Source organism: Triturus cristatus, chromosome 8 (assembly GCF_964204655.1).
Source record: "Triturus cristatus chromosome 8, aTriCri1.1, whole genome shotgun sequence".
NCBI classification, from domain to species: Eukaryota; Metazoa; Chordata; class Amphibia; order Caudata; family Salamandridae; genus Triturus; species Triturus cristatus.
The window spans coordinates 90,155,088-90,180,447 of NC_140591.1; the positions used below are offsets into that span (position 1 = coordinate 90,155,088).

Below are 25,360 nucleotides of genomic sequence, written 5' to 3' on the forward strand. Positions count from 1 at the left end.
TTCCACGCTTTGAGGAGACTCCTGTTTTGACAGAGGCTACACTTTCCACCTCAGAAAGTGGGTTGTCTGTGTCCTTCAGTTTTTGAAGCCATATTAAAAGGCGACCTTCTCTATCTTTCAAAGTTTTGTGAGAGAAAGTTCTGCAGATCTTACAATTAGCCACCTTATGATCAGGATACAGACAATAAATACATTTCTCATGGGGATCCTCAGAGAAAAGTCTTGACTTTCCGCAAGATGAACAAGGACGGAAAAGAGATTTCTTACTTGCAGACATGATGAGAGATAAAAAACCTCAAACCAGATGAAGAACTGAGCAGAGCTCAGGGAGACTCCCTTCACACGACGTGCGGTAGAAAATCTGAGGGCCTGAGCCTCTGAGGAGAAGGTTCTAGAGGGTGCTAGCGCCTGATTGGCTGGAGTTTGGACTATTAAATGACAGTGATATGTTAGCAAAGTGAATCTTTTTCTCAATGCTTTCCTATGTCTCAATACTATCCTATGGTATTTTAACTTGATATGTTATTTGAACTATATATATATAAGTTTATTTGGGTATGTATATACTCTTATGTGGTTATGTATGTGTATATGTATATATACATAATACTTATTGCTTTTTATATATACCGTGGGACTCCCACTTCGACGACGGGGAATATTCAAGCATGTGAATCTATGAAAGACACCCCAAATACTGGAGAAGGCAAGTTACTCACTCATTCCTAATGGAAAATTGACCAAACTGTTGAAATAGGATACTACAACATTGGAGCCTTACTCCACGTTAAAAAAGAATGTGGAAACTTGTGTAGCGCAACTGTGCAAGTTAAACACCACAAACTAAATTAGGAAGGCGGAGTGGCACAGCACATTCGAAGAAGGTGGGCTTTTGTGCTTTGCTGAAAAGTTCACCAGTGTGTCTAACACCTTTGGCCTTTTGATGACATGGTTGAACGTCTTTGCTTATTGTTTTCCTCCATTCCTAGAGTACCAAGGAAAGTAAAAGCTCTATGTGCTTTGATTCAAATTGCCCCAGAATGGCCTCCTCAGTTTTGTACAGCAACCTACTGAGGCTGTCCGCATAGCAGACGATCCAGTTGAAGAACCAACCAAGATGGCTTTCCAGCCAGAACAGAGAGATTCTCCAATCTGATCTCAAGTTGTTGAGACAGACTGCATGGTTCCTGATCACTTGAAGTGCAGCTATCTGAATATTCCATCAGACTGCAGAGCCATCTTAGGCGTTTTCATCCACCACAAAAACGTACAATGCTACATGGAAAGGATTCCGCACATAGTGCAAAGATGAGGGCCTCCATCAAGGCCCCTCTGGTGCTGCTGTACCTGATAGAGCAGGCCAAGAGTGGTCTCAAGTATTCAATGGTCAACATTTACCTGGTTACTTGGCCACAATTATCAGATTTCGGAGGACAGAAAACTCTTTCCACATTCATACATAAATAAATAAATAAACACCTAAATACCAGCATTTGTAAAGCGCACAACTACCTCTGGAGACGTGTCCCGGCGCTGGGGGCCGTCGGGAAGATTAAGCAGGCTATTACCCAGAGTCACATGGTGCTGGGCTAACCGGACGCCGGCGATCGAACAGTGACCCCCATGGTCCGGAGTCAGGCACCCTGGCCGTTGCGCCACACCTCTTCCGCATCTTTAATCTTAGAGAATTTTATAAAAAACATTCTTAAAGGACTGTTCTGGGGCTTTCTTGGGTGCCCTCCAGTTCCATGGGATCTAAACACTGTTAAGCCAACACATGCTTCTCCTTTTAAATCCATTCATAGAGCATACCTGAAATTGATTTTGTGGAGAACAGCAATTCTGTTTGCTTTCACCTTAGCAAGGAGAGCCTGAGAATTACAGGTGTTCACCATAAAGGAGCTGTACCTTAACTTCATCAAAGGCAATGTGATTTAATGGACCAATCCTAGGTTCATGCTAAAAGCTCCTACAAACTCTTGCTTGAATGAACCTGTAATCCAGCGATCTTTCTTCCTCAATCCACCCACTTCTGCAGACAGATCCTTGCATTTGCTGAATATCCACAGGTGCAGGTTCTATACAGGCAAAACCAAGGAATTATCTTCTTCAAATCAATTATTTGTCTCATTCGGACATCCAGGAAGAGGCCACCCATTTCCAACTATGGTATTGCATGTTGTCTGCCTGTATCACGTTCTGTCACAACAAGGCAAAGAGTGAGGACGCCCCTGACCAGAAGCCTTGCAGTAATAGCTGCACTCTATGGTGGAGTGTCATTACAGGACATTTGCCTTGGAACCATGTGGAAAAGCAATTCTACTTTCACCAGGCATTACTGCCTGAACGTGAATGCTGCAGCAGACTGAGCACTAGGACAGAGAGTTCAGTGCAACCTGTTTCATGAAGGTGACTCGGCTTCCTCTCTCTAGTCAGGTGTCATGTATTGCTTGCTATTATGATTCAAGCATGTGAGTATATCAAAGATCCAACGGCGGAGAAGAAATGAGTTACTTACTTGTAACTTCAGTTGTACAGCGTTGGTATCTTTCATGTAGTCCTGCACTACACTCCCTAGTCAGATGCTCACTGCTATGCTACGCACTCTTGACACTTGTTCTACGAAATCAGGTGGTCCTGTGGGAGTAGGAGTGCTCACCACTTTTACCTCATTGGCTGATGTGGTTGTTTCAAATGACGTGAATGTGCCAATAAACAAACCCTTTTGCTAAGGTCTACAATCTTTTTAATATTGTTTACTGCTGTTGGAAGTTACTGGGGAATCTCAGCCTGACAAAAATAAATGATCTTAGAATGTGAATATATGAAAATTCCAACTTTGAAGAACTGGAGTTACATTGAAGTAATCAATTTCTTTTTGTAACTCATGCTGGTTTTTAGGTCGCACCTACCAGACAGCGCAAGTTGTCTGGTAGCAAAACATCAATTGTGGGCTTACCAAGAACGTACAGTGGCTTACAGTCCACTGGTGGCCTATCATTGGTTGGCTTTATTATTACTATCATTTGCGTGCTTCTTATTCAATGGTGCATGATATTTAGAAGTGGGACATAAAGAAATTAATGTCACCATGTCCCTACAAAGACATGGCCCCAAAAGCTGTTAACAAAGGAGGTTCTTCTGGCTGGCCCATGAAGAAACACCGGGAACCAACTGGGGCCAGCTAGAACATGATTAAACCACTCTTTTAAATATTTGTTAAAAGTCCAACTTCGTGATGATATCAGATTGGTATTAAATATTAAGGAAGGAAAAGTACATTTTAGAAAATCAGTTTCACAGGCTCCAGTAGGGCAAACAGGAACCTATGCAAAAATGGGTAGGGTTAACCCTTGGAACTTTTACAATTAGTTAGGGAGGAGCCAGGAGTCACCCCCACCCACTGGCTGGTGCCAGGCATAAGAGTCCCCCCTCAGGCGCCTTCTTCTGAACAATCTCTAGATCTGCAGAACAACAGTAGAGGATTGGATCTGTTGTCTGTGACCTGAGAGAATGCCTGATGGGCTGGAAGTGCTCCCCCATCATGCCCAGGAAAAAGAAGTGGACTCTAAGGGTCTGATGGCTCACCTCCTGTGCAATTACACAGCCACAATGAGCATGAGCTATAAGAGGACTTTTCCCTGAAATGCCCAGCTGACCAGTGCCAACTGGACCTTACCTAGACCCTGCTGGTGGCCTCTGCTGCAGTGAGTCTTAATTCCCAAGTGCAGTTCCTAAGGTCTTGGGATCACTGACTGTCTAACTAGATGTCTGCTATCACCCCAGAAAAGCTGCGACAGAAACATTTTGGACTTTAAGATCTCTGGAGAACATGGACAAAACACTCCAGCCTAACCACCCTAAGTGCAAACTCGCTGAGCTGAGAAAACCTCTCTCAAACTTTGAGCTTCTCCGCAGCAGATAATCTGATTCAGTGGTCCCTCAGCAAGAAGGTACCTGGCCTCGTGGAACTCATTATCCGATACAACCACAGCCTTTCCCCACTGAAGGATTGAGAGCTCCAAAAACAAGACTAAACCAGAGTGTAAAAATGTTCCCAACAAAGCAAAAGGTGCCAAAAGTATCCGGTCTTCACAAGAACTTTCTTGGGTGTGAAATTTGAATCTTTCACACTATGAGATTTTCCCAACAGCTCTAGTGCGACCAAGACCGCTCCTATTTTTTTTAGAACAGGCTAATGGATGCAGCTTTTTCTGGCGGACCCTCTTCTTTTGGCGGAGCCCATTATGGATATACATGGTGACCTTGTTTTTGAGAGAAAGCAGCTACTGGCATCAGGCACTTTGTGAAGTTCTGGGATACAGACTTCAGTTCAAAAGGAAGCTCCCTGAATTGCTAATTCTACCTCGCCATTGAAACTTATAAGGTACAGCCTGTGATTTGGATTTGTTGTGATGTTAAAATACGTATCTTGAAAATCCAGGGAAGGAAGGCACTCCCTGTCTTACAGTCTCAGAAGGGCTTCTTGAGGATGATCCATTCAGATGGACTGCTTTTTTCAGCAAATTTGACCAATGTTCGTAGGTCCAATGCTGGCCTCCACTGGCCTGGTTTTTCTCGACCATAAAGAATCTGGAGTAGAATGCTTGATTCCTTGGATTCTTCTGGATCTTAGCTAAGGAATCTTGTATTGTAGCTCCTGCAAGTGCAAACGAAGTTCCTTTCTGGGCAGAAGGGCGGGTGATTTTTGTACAAACTCCAGCCTGTGACAGGAATGCTCTATTTGTAGCTATTCTTTCCCAAGTAGGATCAAAAGTAGAGATTCATCACCCAACAGGAAGCACCAGGATAGTTGGGGAGGGGCAGCTGGCCAAAGTAAAGCTCTGATCTGAATGCTCCAAGAGTAGAGAGGATGATCCGCTCTTCTTGGATGGCACTCTGCTGTAACCTTGGTACTGGCTTCTTCCTGAAGAGGTGTAGAAGCTGGGTTGGTCGGGCTTTTTCATCTATGCAGGGCTGCCACTAAAATTAAGGGATTAGACTTTGAATTGCTAGTCAAGCATGTTAGTCCAGATTCTAAAGCCCTGGACTTATTTTCCAAAGTGGGTATGACTGCCTGAACTGTAGCTCGTTGACGCATTAGTTTGAGACCCTCGAAGCAGACGTAATGCAGGATGAGCACGGATCTTGGGTTCTTCTGAGGTTGTTCCTTGGAGTCACAAAGAAAAACTTTGTAGCTCCCTGGAAGAACAACCATGGAGAAACAAATAATTTCACATGATGTGAAAGTGGGTGATATCATCTGGAGGCAAGTCAGGTTCTGTAGGCGATTTGCTGCCATACGTAAGAAGAATGCAGTCCTCCCACTTGTCATGTCCATCCTCATCATTATCATCATCAACTTGCCCAATAAAGTTTGCCTTCCTTTTCCATATCCGAGCTATATGCTCAAAGTCAAAAATGTTCTGTGTTCCCTTGTCACTAGCTGTGGTTGGGACAGGGCATGAAACTGGACCTGGCATTGTGGGAGCAATCAGGGAGTGGGGAGAGGTCTCTCAGTTTGTAGAGGAAATGGAGGTGTTCGCATCGGGGAAGGAAGAAGTGGCACTGGTCCTGCTAGTGGTTGAGGCTGCTGTGGAAGTAACCTCTGGAATATGTCCATCATTTGTTGCAACACAGTCAATGCCACAGAAACCTGTATTATAATTTCGCCCCTTAGTGGACACTGTGGGTAAGAATTGTTGAACCAACTCGGACAGCCGGCAAAGATCTGAGGTGGACTGTCATACTCCTGTTGACATTCTTCCTCAAATTTGGGGCCTTAGGGTACTTCAGACTGTGCAGGACAGTAGCCTGTGTCCGTGCCTGTTCCTGTTATAGGCCTGTAGTCCTGAATTAAGTATGTGCACGGTGGGTGAGTAGAAACATTTACAGGGAGGATGCTAATGGTTGGAAAGGAATTCCTAATGTTGATGGGATCGTCATTGAGGTAAGCACCGCTGTTAACAGAGGATACAATGTTGATATCATAATTTATCGACATTGAAGGTATCATCAATTGTGCTGTCATCAGCAAGAGTCTGGTCTTCAATGATGCGGTTGTTGACGGTGCCTTCTTGCTTGTTGATGACAGTGCTTTTTATGCCAGCAGTAAAGCTTTGGTTTTTGTGGACTTGGGTGGCTGGTCCAACTGGATGCCAGAGACACTGGATTCTCGCGCAATTTTTTGCATAGGTTGCTCATTGCCCTTTCTTGGGAAGACTTTCTGTTGAATGGGGGAGGTGGCTGCAGACACAGGAAAAACAGTGAACTGGCATCTTTACACCAAGGAGGGCGCCTTAGGACCTCATTGATGCTGTCTGACGTCACTTTTGTCACTGACCGAGACCAACGCCTCCTACCAGGGCCAAGAGAACTTTGAAGTTTACCGTCTCAAGTCGGACACCTTGGATTGTTCTACAGGTGATGAATCTGCAGGTAGAAATATCCATCAGAGAGTTCCATATGCTTACCTTAATGCACCAACTACAAGGAAATGCTTGGTGGGGCACTTTTCTTGGAATCTTACCAAGAGGAGCGGGTAGCCCCTTTAGAACAGGGAATAGTGTTCCTTTCCAGCAAGCAAAGATTGATTTTTCCTGTCCTTAAGTGTCTTTGAAGGGAAGGTCTTATACATGTTGCAGCAAGACTATTTATGACTGGATAAAGGCTATAAATGTACTTATGAATAGTGTAAATATTCCTTTGTCCATAGTCGAAACAGGACTTCTTAAAGAGAGATAATTTCTCCTTGTGAGCCATAGTGGCCGTTGGTGACTGTTGCAAGCCCCCTGGACTGGTTCTGAGATGAAAATCCCAGAAATCCCTTCATAACAACTCACAGTATAATGAGAGGACAGGGCTGGCTGAAGCGAAGAGAAGATGAAGACAAAGCTGGAAAAGTAACCGATCGAAGGTCAAACACAGGCCAGAGAAATGCTCTTCTTAGGGATTCCCTCATACATGAGGTTCAGTAGAAATCTGAACTAATATGGCCTCTAGGGGGGGGGGGGGGGGGGGGGGGCCTTCTACCTCATTGGCTGAAGTACAGATTGCTTCAAATGAGGTGGATGTGCTACTAAGCAAATACTGTTGTTGAGGCATGTGGTCATTTTAACAATATTTACTGCTACAAATCAGGCAAACGATTGGCAAATTACCTTAAAGTACAAAAAACAAATTCAATATCGACTCAATACTAGATGCTCAGCAGACACCCAAATTTAAAGATTCAAAAATTTTACAAGAATTTCATATGTTTTACAATTCTCTATATACGCCCGAGACTTGTCCTACGGATAAATCCATCACAGACTACCTCTCCTCTTTCACTAATGCCCTGGGTCGTAATTTAGACTTTCAATGAATCGGATGTTTCAACTAAGGAGCTACACAATGCTTTGCGCAAGGACAAAGCCCCAGGTCCTGATGGATTCACTGTCGAGTTTTTTTTCTCATTTTTCCCAACTTCTACTTCATAAATTGCACAAATGCTTGACCTTTTCCTTACAAACTGGTACTGCTTTAGGTTCCATTTTAGAAGCTCTCATTTGTCTTATCCCTAAAGATAATAAAGACCCTTGTTTTTGCAAAAATTATAGACCAATCTCATTGGTTAACATCCATTACAAAATGTTCTCAAAATCGCTGCCCCTGCGCTTAGAATCCCTTCTTCTGGATCTTTTAGGTAAAGAACAATCAGGCTTTGTGAAAGGTTGTTTTCTTACTGATAATACTCGCTTGTTCTTCGATATCCTCTCGAAATCCTCTCACTCATCTAACTCTTTAGCGGCTATAGCATTAGATGCAGAAAAAGAATTCAACAGAGTCTACTGGCCCTTCAATTTTTCATCTCTAAAATGGTTTGGCTTTGGTTCTAAAATTAATTCTTTGATAGCTCTCTTATACTCAAATCCTAAAGCTGCTATATTTGTTATTGGCCTCACTTCTTCGTATTTCAACTTGGGCAGGGGTGTTCGTCAGGGTTGTCCTTCATCCCCCTTTTTGTTCAATTTAGCTTTAGAACCATTTTTGTGTAAACTTCGTCATAACACTGATTTTCAGGGTTTCAACTATGGTGATTCACACGTTAAATTGCCAGCTTACGCTGACGACATTATTGTTCATGTCTGATCCCACTTCTTCTATACCGGCTTTTCTATTTGAAGCTCAATCCTATTCTTCCGTATCTGGTTATAAATTAAACAATGATAAATGTGAAATCTTGCCCCTAACAAAGTTCACCTTTAAAGAGGACTTTATAACTACCAACTTCATTTGGAACACTAACCATATAAAATACTTAGGAATATATTTTTCTTCCTCTATTCACTCATCAGTTTCCATTAATTTGGACAAATGCTATTCAAACATTTCCTCTTTTATTGATAGATGGCATCCCTTGTACCTATCTTGGTGGGGGAGGCTAGATACCATCAAGATGATGTTATCCCCAATTGTCTTATTTACTGTCTCTAACATTCCAGTTAACATACACCAAAAGTACTTCAAAAAGATCAATTCTTTGTTGTCTTCCTTTCTTTGGAGTAAGAAAAAAGCTTGAATGTCACTAGCAAAGCTCAGCCGCCCTAAAGCAGAAGGTGGGGTTAACTTTCCTGACTAGCATAAAGCTATTAACCTTCGTCAGTCATCTCATTGGCTTACCACCTCCTCTTCGGATTCCCCTCTCTGGGTATCACTTGAACAGTCATTTATTGCTCCTTTCTCCTTTTCAGAATACCTCTTTCACCCAGAAGCCTCAAAGATCATCTACAGCTATTGTCAAGCTTACACACAAGTTATGGACCCATTTTTATTAGATAATTCCCCTGATATCAACTCATTTCTTAAATCCTCCGTTTGGCACAATCATCGCATAATGATCAAAGACAAACCCATCTATTGGAAGTCATGGAGACAAAAAGGCCTCATTTGGGTTCATCAACTATTTCATAATGATAAACTTATACCTTTTTCCCTAGCTAAACTGACATTTAATTTCCCTTCTTTTTCTAATAAATATATTTTGCTACAGTATGCTTTAAGTATAGCAGTTCAGAAAACTGTCCTATCCTCAAGTCAACCGATGCCTTCTTCCACGGACGCTCATACTTTGAGTTCTAAACCCAAAGCCTCAGCAATTTATAACTATCTACGCAAGCCGATTCTCACTAGAGAAAACCAAAGTGGAATTGGATTGGGAAAGAGACCTTCAGGTTGACTGGCCCGTTCAAGTTTGGAACCACATTTGGTTTAAAATAAAGAAAACTTCCAGAGCAGCTAATACTACGCAGACACTCTTTTTCATATATAATAGATTACTCCTTTCCCCTTCTCTTTTACATAAGATCAATGCTGAACTCCCGGATACCTGTTGGTCATGTTCATCCACTAATGCGGATTTAAAACACTTACTTTTTTTCTATCCTTTTGTTGAAGACTTCTGGAAGAATGTCTGGAAACAAATTATCCAAATTTTTCATCAGATAGTTCCCTTTTCATTTGTCAATATTTTTTTGGGCTCCCTTTCTGAGGACTGGTCGAGCTGTTCTTTGCCTATGCAGGTTTTGGACTTACTTTTGGGAGTAGCATTTCAACAGATTACCAAGCACTGGAAACATTTATCTGACCTGTCCTTTCAGGCTTGGTGGTATGCCGTTTGTTATAATCACAGGTTAGATACTGTTTATGTATTCCCAATCTCTTTAGCTCCCAAACGTTTGTTTTTATGGTCCCAAGTTACAAGTTTTATAGAACGTCATGCTAAACTTTCCTCTGTACGCAAAATCCTGAATCAAGAGGTGTTGAAACCCCCTTGATATTCTCATTTGTTCTTGTCTTTAATACTGTTTATAGTATTACTTTCATCGTATTTTGTGCACTTTTTAGTACCTGACCAGAATTATATTATACTTGTATTTATCTTTTTATATTGTTATATGATCTTTTAGCTATGTATTTTTAGGATTTTCAGAAATGTAATTTATATGTATTTTTACTGTATTTTCTCCCTCCTTTGCCCTTACCTTTTTCTTTTTGTTTTTCTCAATAAACTTTACGTTTTTTTTTCAAACTTAAAAACACTGTTTACTGCTATTTAAGTTAATGGGGATTCCCTGCCTGACAACTGGGAATGACTCGACAAGCATGTGAATATATGATAGACCAAATGCTTAAGAACTTTTAGTTCCTATCACAGTCTTGAAAATAAATATTAGGCAGTGCTCATAAAGAGCACTGCACCCAAAAGAAGAAACAATAACTTTCAGCACTCTCCTGGTTTGCCCTGTAAACTAAAAAACAAGAACACAAAGTACACCCATAAATAACCTAGTGTGAAGGCATGCAATTTCCCAGCTCACCTTCCCAACAAGCTGGACGATCTCAGCCAAATCCTCTTCCTCTTGCAGAATCTCCTTGGCCTTGGTCCTGAGTGGGACAAACTCGGTGAAGTGCTTGTCGTAGTATTCGTCTAGGGCACGCGTGTACTTGCTGTAGCTGATCAGCCAGTTCACAGAAGGGAAGTGTTTCCGCTGAGCAAGTTTCTTATCTAAACCCCAGAATACCTAAAATACAAGAATGGAGACTCGGAGTTAAAGGCTTGGGATGATGCACCTGTGTAAGGAGAATATTCACATAGAGCACGAAATGACAATGTCCAAAAGAAACAATTCTCTTTATAATTATCTCATGGTTACTAAGGTATGTACATTAATATATTCAAATGTATGTAGTACATATTTTACATGTATTTATGTGTTATTTGAAATTAATAAAACATTCAACTTAGTAAAACATTTACTGGTGATTCATGCAATCAACATACAGAAATACAGCAGACACATTGCGTGAAGTATCAAACCTGATGGTAACATTTGTGAAAATTGAAGACTCAAGGTTAGATATTTACCAGACTTCTAAAAATATGTGTATACAGTAAGGAGCTATAGAGGGGAAAAACCCAGGTCGCCCTCCACTCAAACAATCTATTACTACGAAGACCTAGGTTTACGAAGGTGTATTGGCCATAAAAATTGGTTCAAAACCCTATAGGTATTTTGTACTCCCCTTAATTTGTAATTTATGGGTAGTCACCAACAAGTTTGCCACCTTCACTTTTTAAATTGATAAAAGATTTTACTTCAAGCAGTCTCCCCAATGATCCTCATGGTGTCAAAACTCATGTATAGTACACCAGAAGTTTCTCAATTCAATTGCTTCATGAGAGAAACGTGAAAAGTAAATGTGAAAAAATGTGAAAGAGACGTGATGGCACCTCACGTGCGCAACCCCAATCGAGCCTGCTAGCTGGTACTCGTCAGCTCTGCCCACTCTTATCATCATCGGTAGCCATCACGCTCAAAAGTAATAAACAAATAAACCAAGTGTCCACAAAATAAACCCAACGGAAAATTCGTAGGTAAGTGGTGCGACTGAATAGTGAAGAATAAAAAGTGAAAAGGGTACACCCTCTATAGGTTCAAACTTTATTCCTCCTTAGGAGTGCACCTAACAGCATTTCGCGTTGCCGGTGATACATGGGTGATTCCATACTAGAGGGAATGAGAGTAGTCCAATACGGCGCTGATGAATACGTAAAGATACATGAGTACTACAAGTCACGTGGGGGATTACATGGCAGGGTGAATGAGAGCATCCTAACATAGTTGTAATAAGAACGGAGAGAAAAACGATATTAGGAACAACAAGGGGCTCGGTTTAGGATTATGGCATCTGTTTATGATTGTGGTATCCTAATTGACAAATAGAGTTTCTAAACAACAATAGTTTGAGTGTTTTTGAAATTACATTACCTAAAGATTGGCATTACGGTTGAATGCTGCACAAACCACGAGGACTCACACAAGGAGCCTTAGGGTGACCTCATTGAATGAGCTGGTACGCGAGGCCATGGCTCCACAAGGGTAATTTTATGGATCCAACAGAGAGATATCATGTTGATCTATGAAGAAAGGGTGATCATAATGGTTAAGTGATGTGTGTGTCTTTTCATTTTTACTTTTGGCAGTCCCCGAATGTGACTCTAAGAAGTGTCCCTATCGTGTGCCAAGCGACTGTAGTTGTCCTGACGAAATCGCCACAAAGACTCCTGGCGATGAAACATGTTGGCATATAGGAATGGTATGCATATTTGCAACCTTTTTAAGCATTGAATTAGGTGCACTCCTAAGGAGGAATAAAGTTTGAACCTATAGAGGGTGTACCTTTTTCACTTTTTATTCTTCACTATTCAGTCGCACCACTTACCTACGAATTTTCCGTTGGGTTTATTTTGTGGACACTTGGTTTATTTGTTTATTACTTTTGAGCGTGATGGCTACCGATGATGATAAGAGTGGGCAGAGCTGACGAGTACCAGCCAGCAGGCTCGATTGGGGTTGCGCACGTGAGGTGCCATCACGTCTCTTTCACATTTTTTCACATTTACTTTTCACGTTTCTCTCATGAAGCAATTGAATTGAGAAACTTCTGGTGTACTATACATGAGTTTTGACACCATGAGGATCATTGGGGAGACTGCTTGAAGTAAAATCTTTTATCAATTTAAAAAGTGAAGGTGGCAAACTTGTTGGTGACTACCCATAAATTACAAATTAAGGGGAGTACAAAATACCTATAGGGTTTTGAACCAATTTTTATGGCCAATACACCTTCGTAAACCTAGGTCTTCGTAGTAATAAATAGGTTCTAAAAATATGTACCTTTATCTTCTTTCTAACAAAAGAGGCCTTGCAGGAAATGCTAGCCCGAGTAGGCATTGAAAAACCCTTTAAATACCTTAACATCAAGATTGTGTTCCTGAAACTATGAGGCCAAGTAAGTAATTATATTCTACAAAGGATACTTTCTTTAAAACTACATGTGAATACAATCAGATAATTTCGCAGTTTTCATGACATTATATCCCCAAGGAAATTTGGAAGTGACCCCCCCCCCCCAAAAAAAAAACCAGTAGAATTAGACTGTATAGATAGACAATATTTTTAAAAATTAAAGACTTATAATTAAACAAAAAATATCTGACAGACATTTCAAGTAAAAAAAACACTGTAGTTGATTAGCTAGTAAATGTTACAAAATGTAATTCAAATAATTTTACCAACCAATGTTTTCTTGAATTAAAGTAGTTTTTACTTCACGTTATACATGTGCTATTTTCGTTTGTTCAAATAACTATTTAGCTTTTAATGGCTTATAAATTTTGCTGATCTTTCTATACTAATTTCAAAGGAGATCTGTTCTCTCCACCAGAGTAGAACCAGTGCTAAATGCTACAGAACATATGCTAGATGTGTAATTATAAGAAATTACAAAGACCGTACTAGAAATCTGAAACATTATCCAAGACCACTTGGAGATTCTTGAGAGCTCTAAGGGCCGGCTATAGCATGCAGGCAAGACACCCTGGGCTGAGCAATCGGTAAGGCGAATAAAGATCTGCTAACCCGGGGAAGAGATTTTTTCGCCTTCCTAGAGTTGTAGGGCTACATGGTGTGATTCATTTCTTTCTTCCAAACCTCTACTGTAGCTGATTCAATACAGTGCAATATGGTAACTCCTGGAGCCAGAGTATTTTAATGCAAGATCCTGAGGAATTAAGAATACATGTAACTGAAGTTAATAAATTTAATTTCATAATTCTCTGGCTCATATAGTTTTTTTTTTTTAAACTTTGTTTATTGAAGTTTTATGGTTCACTTTCACATACATACAAAACGAAAAAAACAAATGCAGGTTCAAATGGCAATGAGGGTTAAACATTACATGAGCATCATATATACCTCTTCCCCTGGAGGCGAACGAGTCTCGTCACACAGTAATGCGTATGGCCAGTGGCCTACCCAAATAGTGGGGACATCAGGTAGGGAAATAATGTATATCGTAGTTGTCCATAATCGGCTTGGGACCCTTCAAACAATCGTATCAGTCTTTTCGATCCCCTCCAACGCCTGGCCCCCTCCCAGCAGCTTGGCCTCCCCAGCACAGAAACAAGAAACAAGCTGTATGTAGCAGAAGATCAGTATCTCATCATTCCAAAGGCCCCTCTTCAGGGGAGCAGAAGTAACAGAGCAGGTGCACCTATAGTGCCCCAGCAGTATACCTCCCTCCCTATGCAGGATGTCAACCTTGGGTATTGGAAGTAGGATCGTCAGGGGCCATAGGGGGGGGCGCTCTCCGCCAGAACCTCCGGATACTGCAACAAATAACTCTGCAACGGCCCCCAGATGTCGGCAGGGCGGGACCGGGCGGGAAGTAGCTCGGAGTATATCAGTACTTGCTCTTGACAATATATAAGGTCTTTGAGCCACTCCTTGAATTTCGGGGCCCGTCCCCGTCCCCAGCGGCAAGCAATACGCCGTTTCGCTAATAAAAGCGCTATCATGACAAATCGACGACAGGAGCGCGGAATCTGTTTGGTATATCCTAGCAATGCCTGTACCGGCTCAGGCGCAAGAGGAAGTTCTATCATGTGCGCAAGAGCAGAGTACACCTGTCCCCAGTAACTCTGAATAGCAGGGCATGTCCAGGAGAGGTGGAGGAAGTCCGCCTGAGGGGCGCGACATCTCTCGCAATTATCAGAATCTTGCAGTCGAAATTTGTGCTTGGTTACAGGAGTGCAGTAGAGACGGTTCAGAAATTTAAAATGGATGATCCGATGCCTACTACTCGCTGAGATCTGCTCTGTCTGCAAGCAACAGTAGGTCCACTTGTCGTCACCGAGCTCCAGCCCCAACTCACGCTCCCACTCCCCACGAGCCCTCGAGGCAGAAACAGGCGCATCCGAGCGAACCGCATGATATAATATCGAGACCAGATGGGAGGGTGAGGCTGCCTGTAGGAGCCTATGTAGGGGAGCGAGGGTCTCGGGCTCAGCCGGGAACGTCTGCAGTAGGGCCTTCATGCCGTGTCTCAGTCGAAAGTAAGTGAAAAGCTCCAGAGGGGTGGGCGCGTAGCCTACAAAGAAGTGATCCCTGTCGCGAAACTGCCCACTCGTAAACAGATCACCCCAAGTCAGAATCCCCAATTTGCAACTCAAGTTTTGAAACAGCTTCTCCTGCAAAAGGGGGAGCTGAGGGTGGTAAGCAATGGGGAGGAGAGGAGAGTACAGAAACGAGCTCCCCACTCGCTTTGATATTTCCAACCACGCATCCACCGTACCCTGGAGGGCGTTGTAGTTAGCGGTGGTATGTGGGAGCACGCTATGCAACAAGCCAGGCAGGGGCAAAGGCGCCGCAAGCCAGTCCTCAGCAGCAAGTTGGGGCATGAAGGCAATGGGACGGAACCAGTAGTACGCGTAATGCGCCTGGGCACAGTAATAGTATAGCTCCAGATCCGGAATATCGAAGCCCCCCATGGAGTAAGGAGAGGTCATCACAGCCCATTTCAATCTAGGTCTCCTCCCCCCCCAACACCAGCCGTATCAGTTCCGAACGCAACCGGGAGAAGAAGTGTCTCCCCGGAGGAAAAGGAATATTCAGGAACAAGTATAAGAGCTCAGGAAGCACCACCATCTTGATCAGAGCGGCACGTCCGACCATCGATAATGGGAGCGTAAGCCAGCGGTCAACGCAAGAGGCGACATGCAGCAGCGTCGTAACATAGTTTAATCGCATCAGCTCCTCCCTATCTCGAGAGACCTTAATGCCAAGATATTTGACCTCGGAGTCGCTCCATTCTATGGGGTAGTCAAGCGAGAATTTCCGGGAGCCGTCTGTCAAATGGAAAATCTGAGACTTAGACCAGTTAATCCGTACTCCCGACACCTCCCCGAAGACTAAAAATTCCCGAAGTAGAGGGTTCAGATTATTCTGAGGGTTCCGAACATATAGGGTAATGTCATCTGCATACAGCGACAGCAAAATCTGTCGCTGCTCACAGAATAGCGCCCTGTTCAGATGGTGCTGCCGCAGCCTCGAGGCAAGTGGCTCAATCGCCAGTGCGAATAAAAGTGGGGAGAGAGGGCACCCCTGTCTGGTCCCTCTGGCGACCCGGAAAGGCTCCGACACTCTGCCATTAACCAAGACTCTAGCGCACGGGCTACCGTAGAGGATAGCTACCCACCCCAGGAACACCAAAGGAAAGCCCATGTGGGACAGCGCGGCCACCAGGTAGTCCCATTCCAAGGAGTCAAATGCTTTTGTGGCGTCCAAAAAGACCGCCACCATCTGCAAATCGGGATCCACGTTCTGTAAAGTAGCGAATAGCGTGCGCAAGTTGTGCGACGTCGCCCTGCCAGGTATAAATCCCGATTGGTCCGGGAGAACCAGTCCATCCATGAGGAGTGTCACACGATTAGCCAAAGTCTTAGCAAGGATCTTCGCGTCGCTATTAAGGAGGGACAGTGGGCGATAAGAGTCCGGGGAGGTTGCCGGCTTACCCGGTTTTAAGAGGGAGGTGATTAGTGCCTCTCTCATGGAAGGCGGAAGCACTCCCAGCGTATGGGCCTCATCAAACACCACCTTCAATATCGGCGCAAGAATATCAATATAAGTTTTATAGAATTCTATCGGGAAGCCATCAAGGCCGGGGGCCTTTCCTGAGGCCATTTGCATTATAGCCTCCCGGATTTCGTCTAGGCCTAGCGGAGCCATGAGGAACTTTCTCTGCGCGTCAGAGAGCCATCCCAATGTGATCTCTCCCAAGTAGCGGTCCAGCTCCGGTGGGTGTGCGTGAGCGGAGGAATATAAGTCAGCGTAATGAGTAACAAACGCATGCATTATAGCCCGGGTATCTCTGTGGAGGTCTCCCGAGTGTCCCCGTAATTCGAGGACGTGATTATTAAAGCGAGGCGGTCGCGTCGCCCAAGCCAAGAACTTGCCCGGCCGTTCACCCTCCCCGTACCGTCGGGCCTGAAAGTATTTCCCCCTGAATCGAACCTCTCTGTCCGCAGTTGCCGTATAGTCAGACAGCAGGTCTCGGAATTTGGCTTGCGCTACAGCATTACTGGTGAACGTAGGGTGAGACTCCAGATCTCTAAGGTCGGATTCCAATTTACGAAGAATGTTACGTAGATCTCTGAGAATGCCCCCCCCTTGGAAATGCACATCCCCCGAATGGTGACCTTGAAGGCCTCCCAAACCACCGCCACACTATCCACCGTCCCACCATTACGTTGGAAGAAACTCTCAATTTCCTGCGCTAGTTCAGACCGGAAGACATCGTCTAGCAGGACATTAGGCTGCAATCTCCACGCCATCGGAGATCCAACCAAGTCCACTAAATCCACACCCATCAAGACAGGGGCATGATCGGAGTAAGTACGGGCCAAGTGTTTCACCCAACAGAGCCTGGGAGCAAGCCCAGGGGAAATCAGGATGTAATCCAATCGTGCCCAAGTGGAGTGTGCAGCCGACCAGTGTGTACCCTCAAGGGTCGCAGGGTGTCTATGGCGCCACGCGTCTATCAGATGGCGATCAGTAAGGAGGCCATGGACATAAGCCTGGGAGCGGGAGTAGTGCTGAGGGCCAGGGTTCGCTCTGTCCTGTGCGGGGTCCGCAACTAGGTTGAAATCTCCCCCCCACACCAGATACGTGGAGCCAATGCTCAAAATCTCAGTCCAAAGCGCCTGGAGGCAATGCGGATCATCCGAGTTGGGGCCATAATAACAAGCTAAAGTAAGCGTATCCATACCCAGACGTCCCCAAATAACACAGTACCTGCCCTCTCTGTCGGTGCGCTCTCCTATGTACACAAAGGGGGTATGCTTCCGAATAAGGATTGCAACGCCTCGAGAATATGTGGAATATGAGGAAAAAGCACGATGATCGGCCCAACGTGATGCAAACAGCGAGGGCCTGGAGGGGTCGAGGTGTGTCTCCTGAAGGAACGCTACCCCAATGTGATGTCTATCTAGGTATGCCAGAATTTGCCTACGCTTTCTAGGGTTTCCCAAGCCCCTCACATTCCACGTGAGGAAGGTGAGCTGATTAGTACAGTCCCCACCTGTTGGCGGATCACTCATAGTAAATCGCCAAATTCATATAGCACAACACAATGCACCCGTCGCCCCCTGAATGATGCAAAGAGAACAATGCAAATGCCACTTCCTGCCAATCGGAACCATCAAATACCTTAAATCCCCAACACCCCCCTCCTCCCCCCACCCACAGCAGCATCCCAATCATGCCATCTGGATCAACCCCCAGCCCCCCTCCCCCCCACAAAACTCCCCCACAGCAAGTACCATAAGGGATCAACATATAACAATGAACGGACAATGGGGTGATACCCTTGAGGGTGCAATCTAGGTGGAGACACTATGCCCCCCTGAGCCATTAGAGCATACCCAGTAGAAAACCGAGCTCTCACCATGGACAGAGGGTGCTCAGCAAAGCATAACGTCCTGAAAGTCTGACGCGCCGGGAGCAGGAGCGAGACGCCGACAACTGCCCCCCAATACAGTTCAGGTAGGCTCGCAGGCCATCATATCCAGTGTCGTATCAGCTTTCACTCGCACCAACCTACCAGTCACTGAGCTTCCGGTCCCAGCGTTGCACAACAGTGGCCTGGCTCCATCAGTCCGAGGTCGGCGTGGAGGGGCGCTCAAGGTCGCGCTTCTTGACACGCTTCAGGAATTCCTCTGCTTGTTGAGGACTCGTGCAGAAGGTCTGTTTCCCCTGATGCGTGATGCACAAGCGGGCTGGGTATAATAGCGCATAGTCAATTTGTGCAGCCCTCAGTTTTTGCTTGACTACAATGAACTTCTTTCGTTCTTCTTAAACCACGGGGGTGAAGTCCGGGAATATAGTGAAGGAGTTGCCATCATAGGATAGGGTCCTCTGTTCCCTCGCCGTCCGAAGGGCCGCGTCGCGGTCCCGAAAGTTCAGCAGGCGAGCAATGATGGGGCGAGGAGGAGCCCCGGCGGTGGCCTCGAAGCTAGCGATCTATGCGCCCTCTCGACAATAAAATGAGGAGAGAGGGAATCCGTGCCCACCACTGCTCGCAGCAAGCCCTCCACATAGTCCTCCATCTTACCCGTGTGGGTGGACTCCGGTACGCCAATGATGCGTATGTTATTTCTGCGACTACGCGCCTCCAACTCCTCGTTCTTGGCTGCTATCACTCGGAGGACTTTATCCATACGTGTCACCGTAGCCGATAATTGTGTCGTTCGGTCTTCGGAATCCGAAATACGTCGCTCCGTCTCTGTGAGGCGTTCACCATGGCTATCTACCTTGTGGACTATGGAGTCCATACGTGATTGCATAGAGTCCATTTTGTCAACGATAGTCGCCAGACTCTGCCTCATGTCCAGTAGGATGGACTTGACATCGTCTGCCGGCGGAGCGGCTGATTAGGCCGACCCTCCCGAGTCCTCTCCGGGCTGGGATTTAGTGGATTTTTTCGCCTCGAAGGTGAGACGAGGCTGACGGCTGTCCGGCTTCCCCATGCCAGTCCCGATAGGTAGACCACTGCAGGCGCGAAGTCGGAAACACACGACCCAGTGTATCCGGGGCGCGCTAATACAAGGCAGTCCGCCCGCTCCCCAATGAGCAACACCACAGGGCAACCGGGTCCTCTTCGCGGTATTGCTAGGGCGACCTTCGTCTCCGGTCTCTGCGCCCGGATTCAGCCCCAAACGCGCGGTCAGACCACGCACTTCCTCAGCAGGCCATCCGCCATCAGGATTTTGGGAGCGATAGCGACCTCCGCACCCACAGCCGCCGGCAGCCAACAAGGGGAGGGCAGGGTCAGGGCGATACAAGTCGGGGCTCCCCGGAGCTCACGGCAGGCCTCTTACCTCCGCCGCAACGCCGTCCGGGCCCAGCAAGGGAGGAGCGCGACACTCCGACCAGCGCCCCCAGGCAAACAGCAACCGCCGCAGTCCAGGCAGGACGCCCTTGCGGGCGCCAACACGGACCCCTCGGTCGCAGCACTCACGTCCTCTAGACAGGGGCAGCGATGCTTCAGCCTCCTCTCCTAAGCACCAGCACTCGCCCTCCGGCTGGACAGGCAGGCCGCCAGATCAAACAGGAGACAGCAGGTCACAGCAGGATGGATCGTGGAGGGCCGCTTCACACCGGGCAGGGAACTCGCGTCCTCACCGCCCAATGTCACAACGCCAGTGGTTTCCTCAGGTATGGGCGTTAGGAAGGGTTCCGCAGCCCCTCCGCACCTCCGATGTAGGTCCGATTGTCCGGGACCCAGAGGACGCAGCCGGGCCTCTCCGCCCACGTGCGCAGCACCGACCTCTCGTATCAGTCACCGCCCGGCTCCGGCACCAGCAAGGATTTCACGCCAGTCGGCGGCCGTGACAGCGGCTGTACATCCAGCAGACGCCTGGTCGCCCAGCTCCACGAGGGTCGCAATCGGTGGCAGAGTTAGCAAGGCATCTACCGAGATCCGTTCTGACAGGATTTGCGACGTTCAGGAAGGATTATTGCAGGATTTCAGCGCTGAGCAGCGGGAGCTTCACCCAGAGGCAGCCATTCCGCCGTGCGCCACCTAGCGCCCCCCAAAAAATCCTCTGGCTCATATAGTTCTCAGAAGTATCACCTGTGTTCTCCAAAAGTACAGCGCACACTGGGCCACGGATAACAGGCGAATTAGAGTTCCTACCTTCTTCCAGGAATTGTGCTGCTGTCGAGAAGAGACACAATCCAGATTCAAATTCCTAACATGAATAGTTCCTCAGGAAGTAGAAAGTCCATAAACCAGTACAGTCATGGACCGGTGGGAGCTATGAAAATTAACCTGCAGGGCTAGCTCTTCGTTATGCTTTGGGCAGCAGAAGAACTGGCGGAAAAGCGTAGACAAACATTTTGCACCATCATACTGAAAGGGCATTCTCCCACGGCTTTGACTGGAGAGGCTGGCTGGCGTCAAAGCGCATTTCTTGTTGTGCGTGACAAAATATCTATATTTGGTTTTCCCCATGCATTGAGCACTTTGTTCATGATTTTGTCTTTCAGTTTCCGCTCATGACAGTTCTCCTGGATTCTGCTGGAGTCGTCTGCTTGGGTCTTTCTGTATCCACAGGAGGTGTTCTGCAGCTTGTCCAAAGTGGAGATGAACTGTCCAATGCCATGTGACTCTAGTGATAGTATATGAATGTGTTTTCCTCCTTGTTTGCTGATATAAAACACTGTAGTTGTGTTGTCTGTTTGGATGAACACCATTGAGTACTGAAAGCGTGGTGGAAATGACTGTAGGGCTCTCTTTACAGCACATAATTTGAGGGTGTTGTTCTTGTGAGGACCATAGACCCCTCTGAAGATGGGCACCACATCCATTCATTGATGTATCCATCGCAAGTGGGATTGCGGCAGAAGAAACGTATGCTTCTAGGTCTTGTACCCCTTAGTGATGTCCAAAATGAAAGTGCTTGTTTAAATGAGTTTGTCACAATTATAGTGTCTTTGAAAGATCCGGACACCTGAGGCGATTGACTGTCCAATTCCTCCTGAATGGGAATCATGTGGCGGCAGCAAAAAGGAATCAGGACTATGCATGGTGACATCATGCCTAGAAGGCGTTTAATAAACAAAAATCTGATTGCTTCAATACTGAGAGTGAATTGTGTCTATCTATTGTTGTATATGCAATTGTTCTCCATGTATCTATGACTGCTTCTAAGAATTGTAGCCTTTGGTATGGTGTCAGGTAGGATTTGCTTTCGGTTTAGCTGAAGCCCTAAAGTTTTGAAAAGATTGATGCAGGCTGTAATCGAATGTCTTGTAGGTGGTATAGGTGAGACTTTAACCATCCAGTCTTCTAGTTATGGACAGACCTGGTACCCAAGACGTCTGAGATAAGCTACCACTGGAGCCATGCATTTTGTAAATATTATGGGAGCTGAGTGAAGGCTAAAAGGTACTTCACCAAACTAATAGTGGTGACAGGCTACCTCAAAGCATGGGAATTTGTTGTGTTTTCAGAGGATAGGTGTGCGGTGATATGCATCCTTGATATCTAGAGAGGCCAAGCATTCGTTCCTCACTGTAGCAGCTCTTCAAGTGCTACCATTCTGAACAATTGTTTCCTTAGAAATGGGTTAAGCAGTCTTAGATCCAGAACGGGCCTCCATTCTTTTGAAGTTCTCTTCCTTATGTGAAAGTCCTTAGAACAGAACCCAACATTTTTATGTTTCAGGACTGGTTCTATGGTTTCCTTCTGCAGCACGCTGCAGATCTATGCTTTCAACAAACTTAAGTGCTTATATTTGACTCTTGGCAGAGGTGTTGGTGGTGGTTGCAGGATGAATTCTAACTTAAATACTGCCATAATGGATGACACCCAATACCCACATGTCCATGGTGATTTTTTGCTCACAGCTTAAATAAGGCTGTACCGTAGGGCTGGGAGTGGGATTGTCAATACAGTGGTTGTTGTTGCTGATGGGAGTAGTCTTGCCAATTCTGTGGGGTTGGCATGATTGGAATTGGTATGGCTGGTATGACCCACAATATGGGTATTGTCTTCTTCTGCCACTAAAGGAATGTGGCCGCAGTTGCTGCGATGTTCTTAAGGTTTTGGCCATTCGAATACCCATTTTAATGTTTTCCAATTGGCATCAAACATTGTGTCAATGATTCTTTTATGACTTCAGGCCTAACTGAAATGGCTTTTATCTACTCTTGACTAAACAATGTGGACGGAGCCACTGAGTAAATGTGTGATAATCACTGTTGGGGTGAGCACATGAAACCATTAGGTTTGCTTAAAAGACCCCGCCCACACCAACCTAGTAGGTGTCATGCTTCATCATTGGGGTCCCAACCGGGTGGCCGATTACAGCGGAGCGGGTGTGGTGTGATTTGTGTGGCGTTGTGAATTAAAAATATCTCTGAGAATCCTTTTCAGTAGTATTTATTAATGGCGGTCTAGGATATGGTTAAAAATATGTGATGCAACTACTAGAGAGGTATTATTACTCCTAGTTGGCAAGATAACGTGGTCTACATGTTTCCGCTAAAAGGTAGATAAAGTGGGCTTTCTTCAGTATCGGGCGAGTGAAAATGTGAGTGGCAAAAGTGGAAACGCCACGTGAAATGGTGAAGTGCCTACACACGCGCTAAGGTGTGTGGCAGTAGTGTCGGCATACTCACAGACACTCTGTCAATAAAAATACTAGATTTAAGGGCTAGGCAGAGATTTGAGGCTCAGGAGGGGTATCATCTGTAGTCCCACTTTGGTGTAGATGAGTAACCCTTTAGAAACCTGCTGTGGTCTCCCGTAGGCTCCCGTAGTACCACAGCAGGTTTCTTACGTGTTACTCATCTACATACTCAACACAAATAGTTTATTTATTTTGTAAGGGTCTGGCAACTTGTTTTTCTTGTAGATGTTTATAGACTTTCAGGTATTACACAACAAAACCATGTGCGTCCAGGATAATGATCATATTGGTTTTGTGTGTACAGCTTACGATAGTAAGGCAAATCAGCCCAAATATTGTAGGATTTTGAGATCAAGATTGCCTACCTAAACATGGCCACCTAAAGTTTTGAGAGATTGAAGCTTATGTTGTTGTTGTCGCTAAACTATCGGACCATCTTTGGGCAAAGGCTCACCCGCTCTAAGAGACACCCCAATATGGTGGCCATATTAAGGTCTCCTTTGCACTACCATCTGGACAAAAGCATTAAAATAAGCCTGCAGTTGTTAAAAAAATAAAAAAAGTTTACTTTGTGATTAAAGTTCAGAAGTGAGATAAAGGTTTCAATGTGACAAAAGTGTGATGTAAGAGTATACTTTTCAGATGTGAAATGGACCCTCATGCATTGCAATGGAGGTGCATTGATATACCAAGTAGCTTAACAGCATGATGTGGAAGATGAATAATACTCTTGGCTAATTCAAGATGGAATTGACAAAGTCCAAAAGCAATGGCTGGAGAGGGCTGACCCGCTGTATATTGCACACAAAAGGCTTCCGTACAGCTGTGCTGTGAAGCCAAGTCTTAAACAGCCCTACATTTAGAACAGCTTTTGGAGTGCATGTAGGTATGTGTAAGTGTGTGCATCTGACGAACCACTCTACCAAGTGCTCTCACTTAAGGATAATATGCAAGTGTGCTTAAAACCGATCTGCCTAGAACTTCCACTTGAGTGCTGCCAACTTAAATCTTCGCCTCCTACTTCTTACTACAATTAAATTGCTTTGCGTGGCTCTACATCATTGGCATCAAATGGAAAAAGAAAGTGGAATAATCAAGGAAGGAAGACAATTCAGATATATTTTGCTTCAATTCATACCTGAACAATGCCCAATGTAGCAGATGTGACTGGATCTGAGAAATCTCCACCAGGGGGAGATACACTGTGGAGAAAAAACAAAAAAAACAGGAAATTCATATTAAATCTAACACTACAATTGTCTAAAATAAATCTACCTGCACATTTGATTCTGTCAATAAAGTGTAAAAAGGGGGGGTGATGTGGCTTCCAGCTTACCATGATGGCCATTTTCCTATGAATACCTTCAGAAAAGAGGAGCTCATCCATTCTGTGGGCTAGCCCCGTGCAGGGCAGTGAGAAAGCGCTAGGCTTTCTTATTTAACCCTCACCCACCAGGGTTGCCCCCTGGTGGCATGCTTCATCATACTGTTCATCCCATTCTGCTGCAGATGGGGACTGCTAATGCTCTAAATGATGAGAAGAATAGGAGTAGGAGGGTGTTTTAGTGTTTGATGGAAGGTTAAAAATACCTGCCTGGTAGGTGATACTTTAATCCGTCCTCCAGGCGGTATGATCAAAAAGAGGGGAGGAGAGAATATGCAGGCCCTGGTGCAGTTCCTCTAGGTGAATTGGCCAAGGGGATGCCTTGAAGCAAGTGTGACTACAGGTTCGCCTGCCTGACGATGGACCTTTGATGCAAAAGGTTTGCCCTATTTCTGATGTCAAGCAGTACACCATGTTGGTGCCAAAACTACTTCAGGAGTGGAATCAGGGAGTTAGATCCTTGGTCCTTGAGAAAAGTCATGGGGATTGGCTTGAAACATGTAGACCTACAGAAAGGAAGGAGCATTGTAACCTATACTTTTTACTTTCCGTCCCACTTTTTAATCATACCTCCTGGAGGACGGATTAAACCTGCAGGTCGCAGCCCCCCCCGTTCATCAATGCAAACCAATGTGGCACCCACTAACTAAATAGAGATCATCAGTTTGAGTAACCCACACCCACAAACCAGCATCGAAGGACAGGAATCTGGCTTCAGCGTGTTATCCTGGTATGTTGCTGTAGATCAAACCTTAAGATTGGTTTATTTGGGAACAAAGGGAGGACACACTTTGAGAAAGGAAAGGACCTTAACCACTTTACTGTGGGCGTCGGCCTCTGGCCAACGCCTGCACTCCCTCCCCAGTGTGTCAGTCAGCCACTGGCCGACACTGGGG

At 45.3% G+C, this 25,360-nt stretch overlaps 1 protein-coding gene across 5 annotated transcripts in view; it reads right to left on the bottom strand.

Moving 5' to 3' along the window:
* ATP6V1A (ATPase H+ transporting V1 subunit A) overlaps positions 1-25,360 on the bottom strand; it is a 281,914-nt gene that overhangs the window by 29,928 nt on the left and 226,626 nt on the right. For all 5 annotated transcript variants that reach the window (XM_085621083.1, XM_085621087.1, XM_085621084.1 and 2 more), the window contains 2 exons: positions 24,219-24,282; positions 10,362-10,565 (listed from right to left, as the gene is read on the bottom strand). In XM_085621083.1, coding sequence (XP_085477209.1) covers positions 10,362-10,565; positions 24,219-24,282 — 268 coding nt within the window. The remainder of the gene's footprint in view (positions 1-10,361; positions 10,566-24,218; positions 24,283-25,360) is intronic.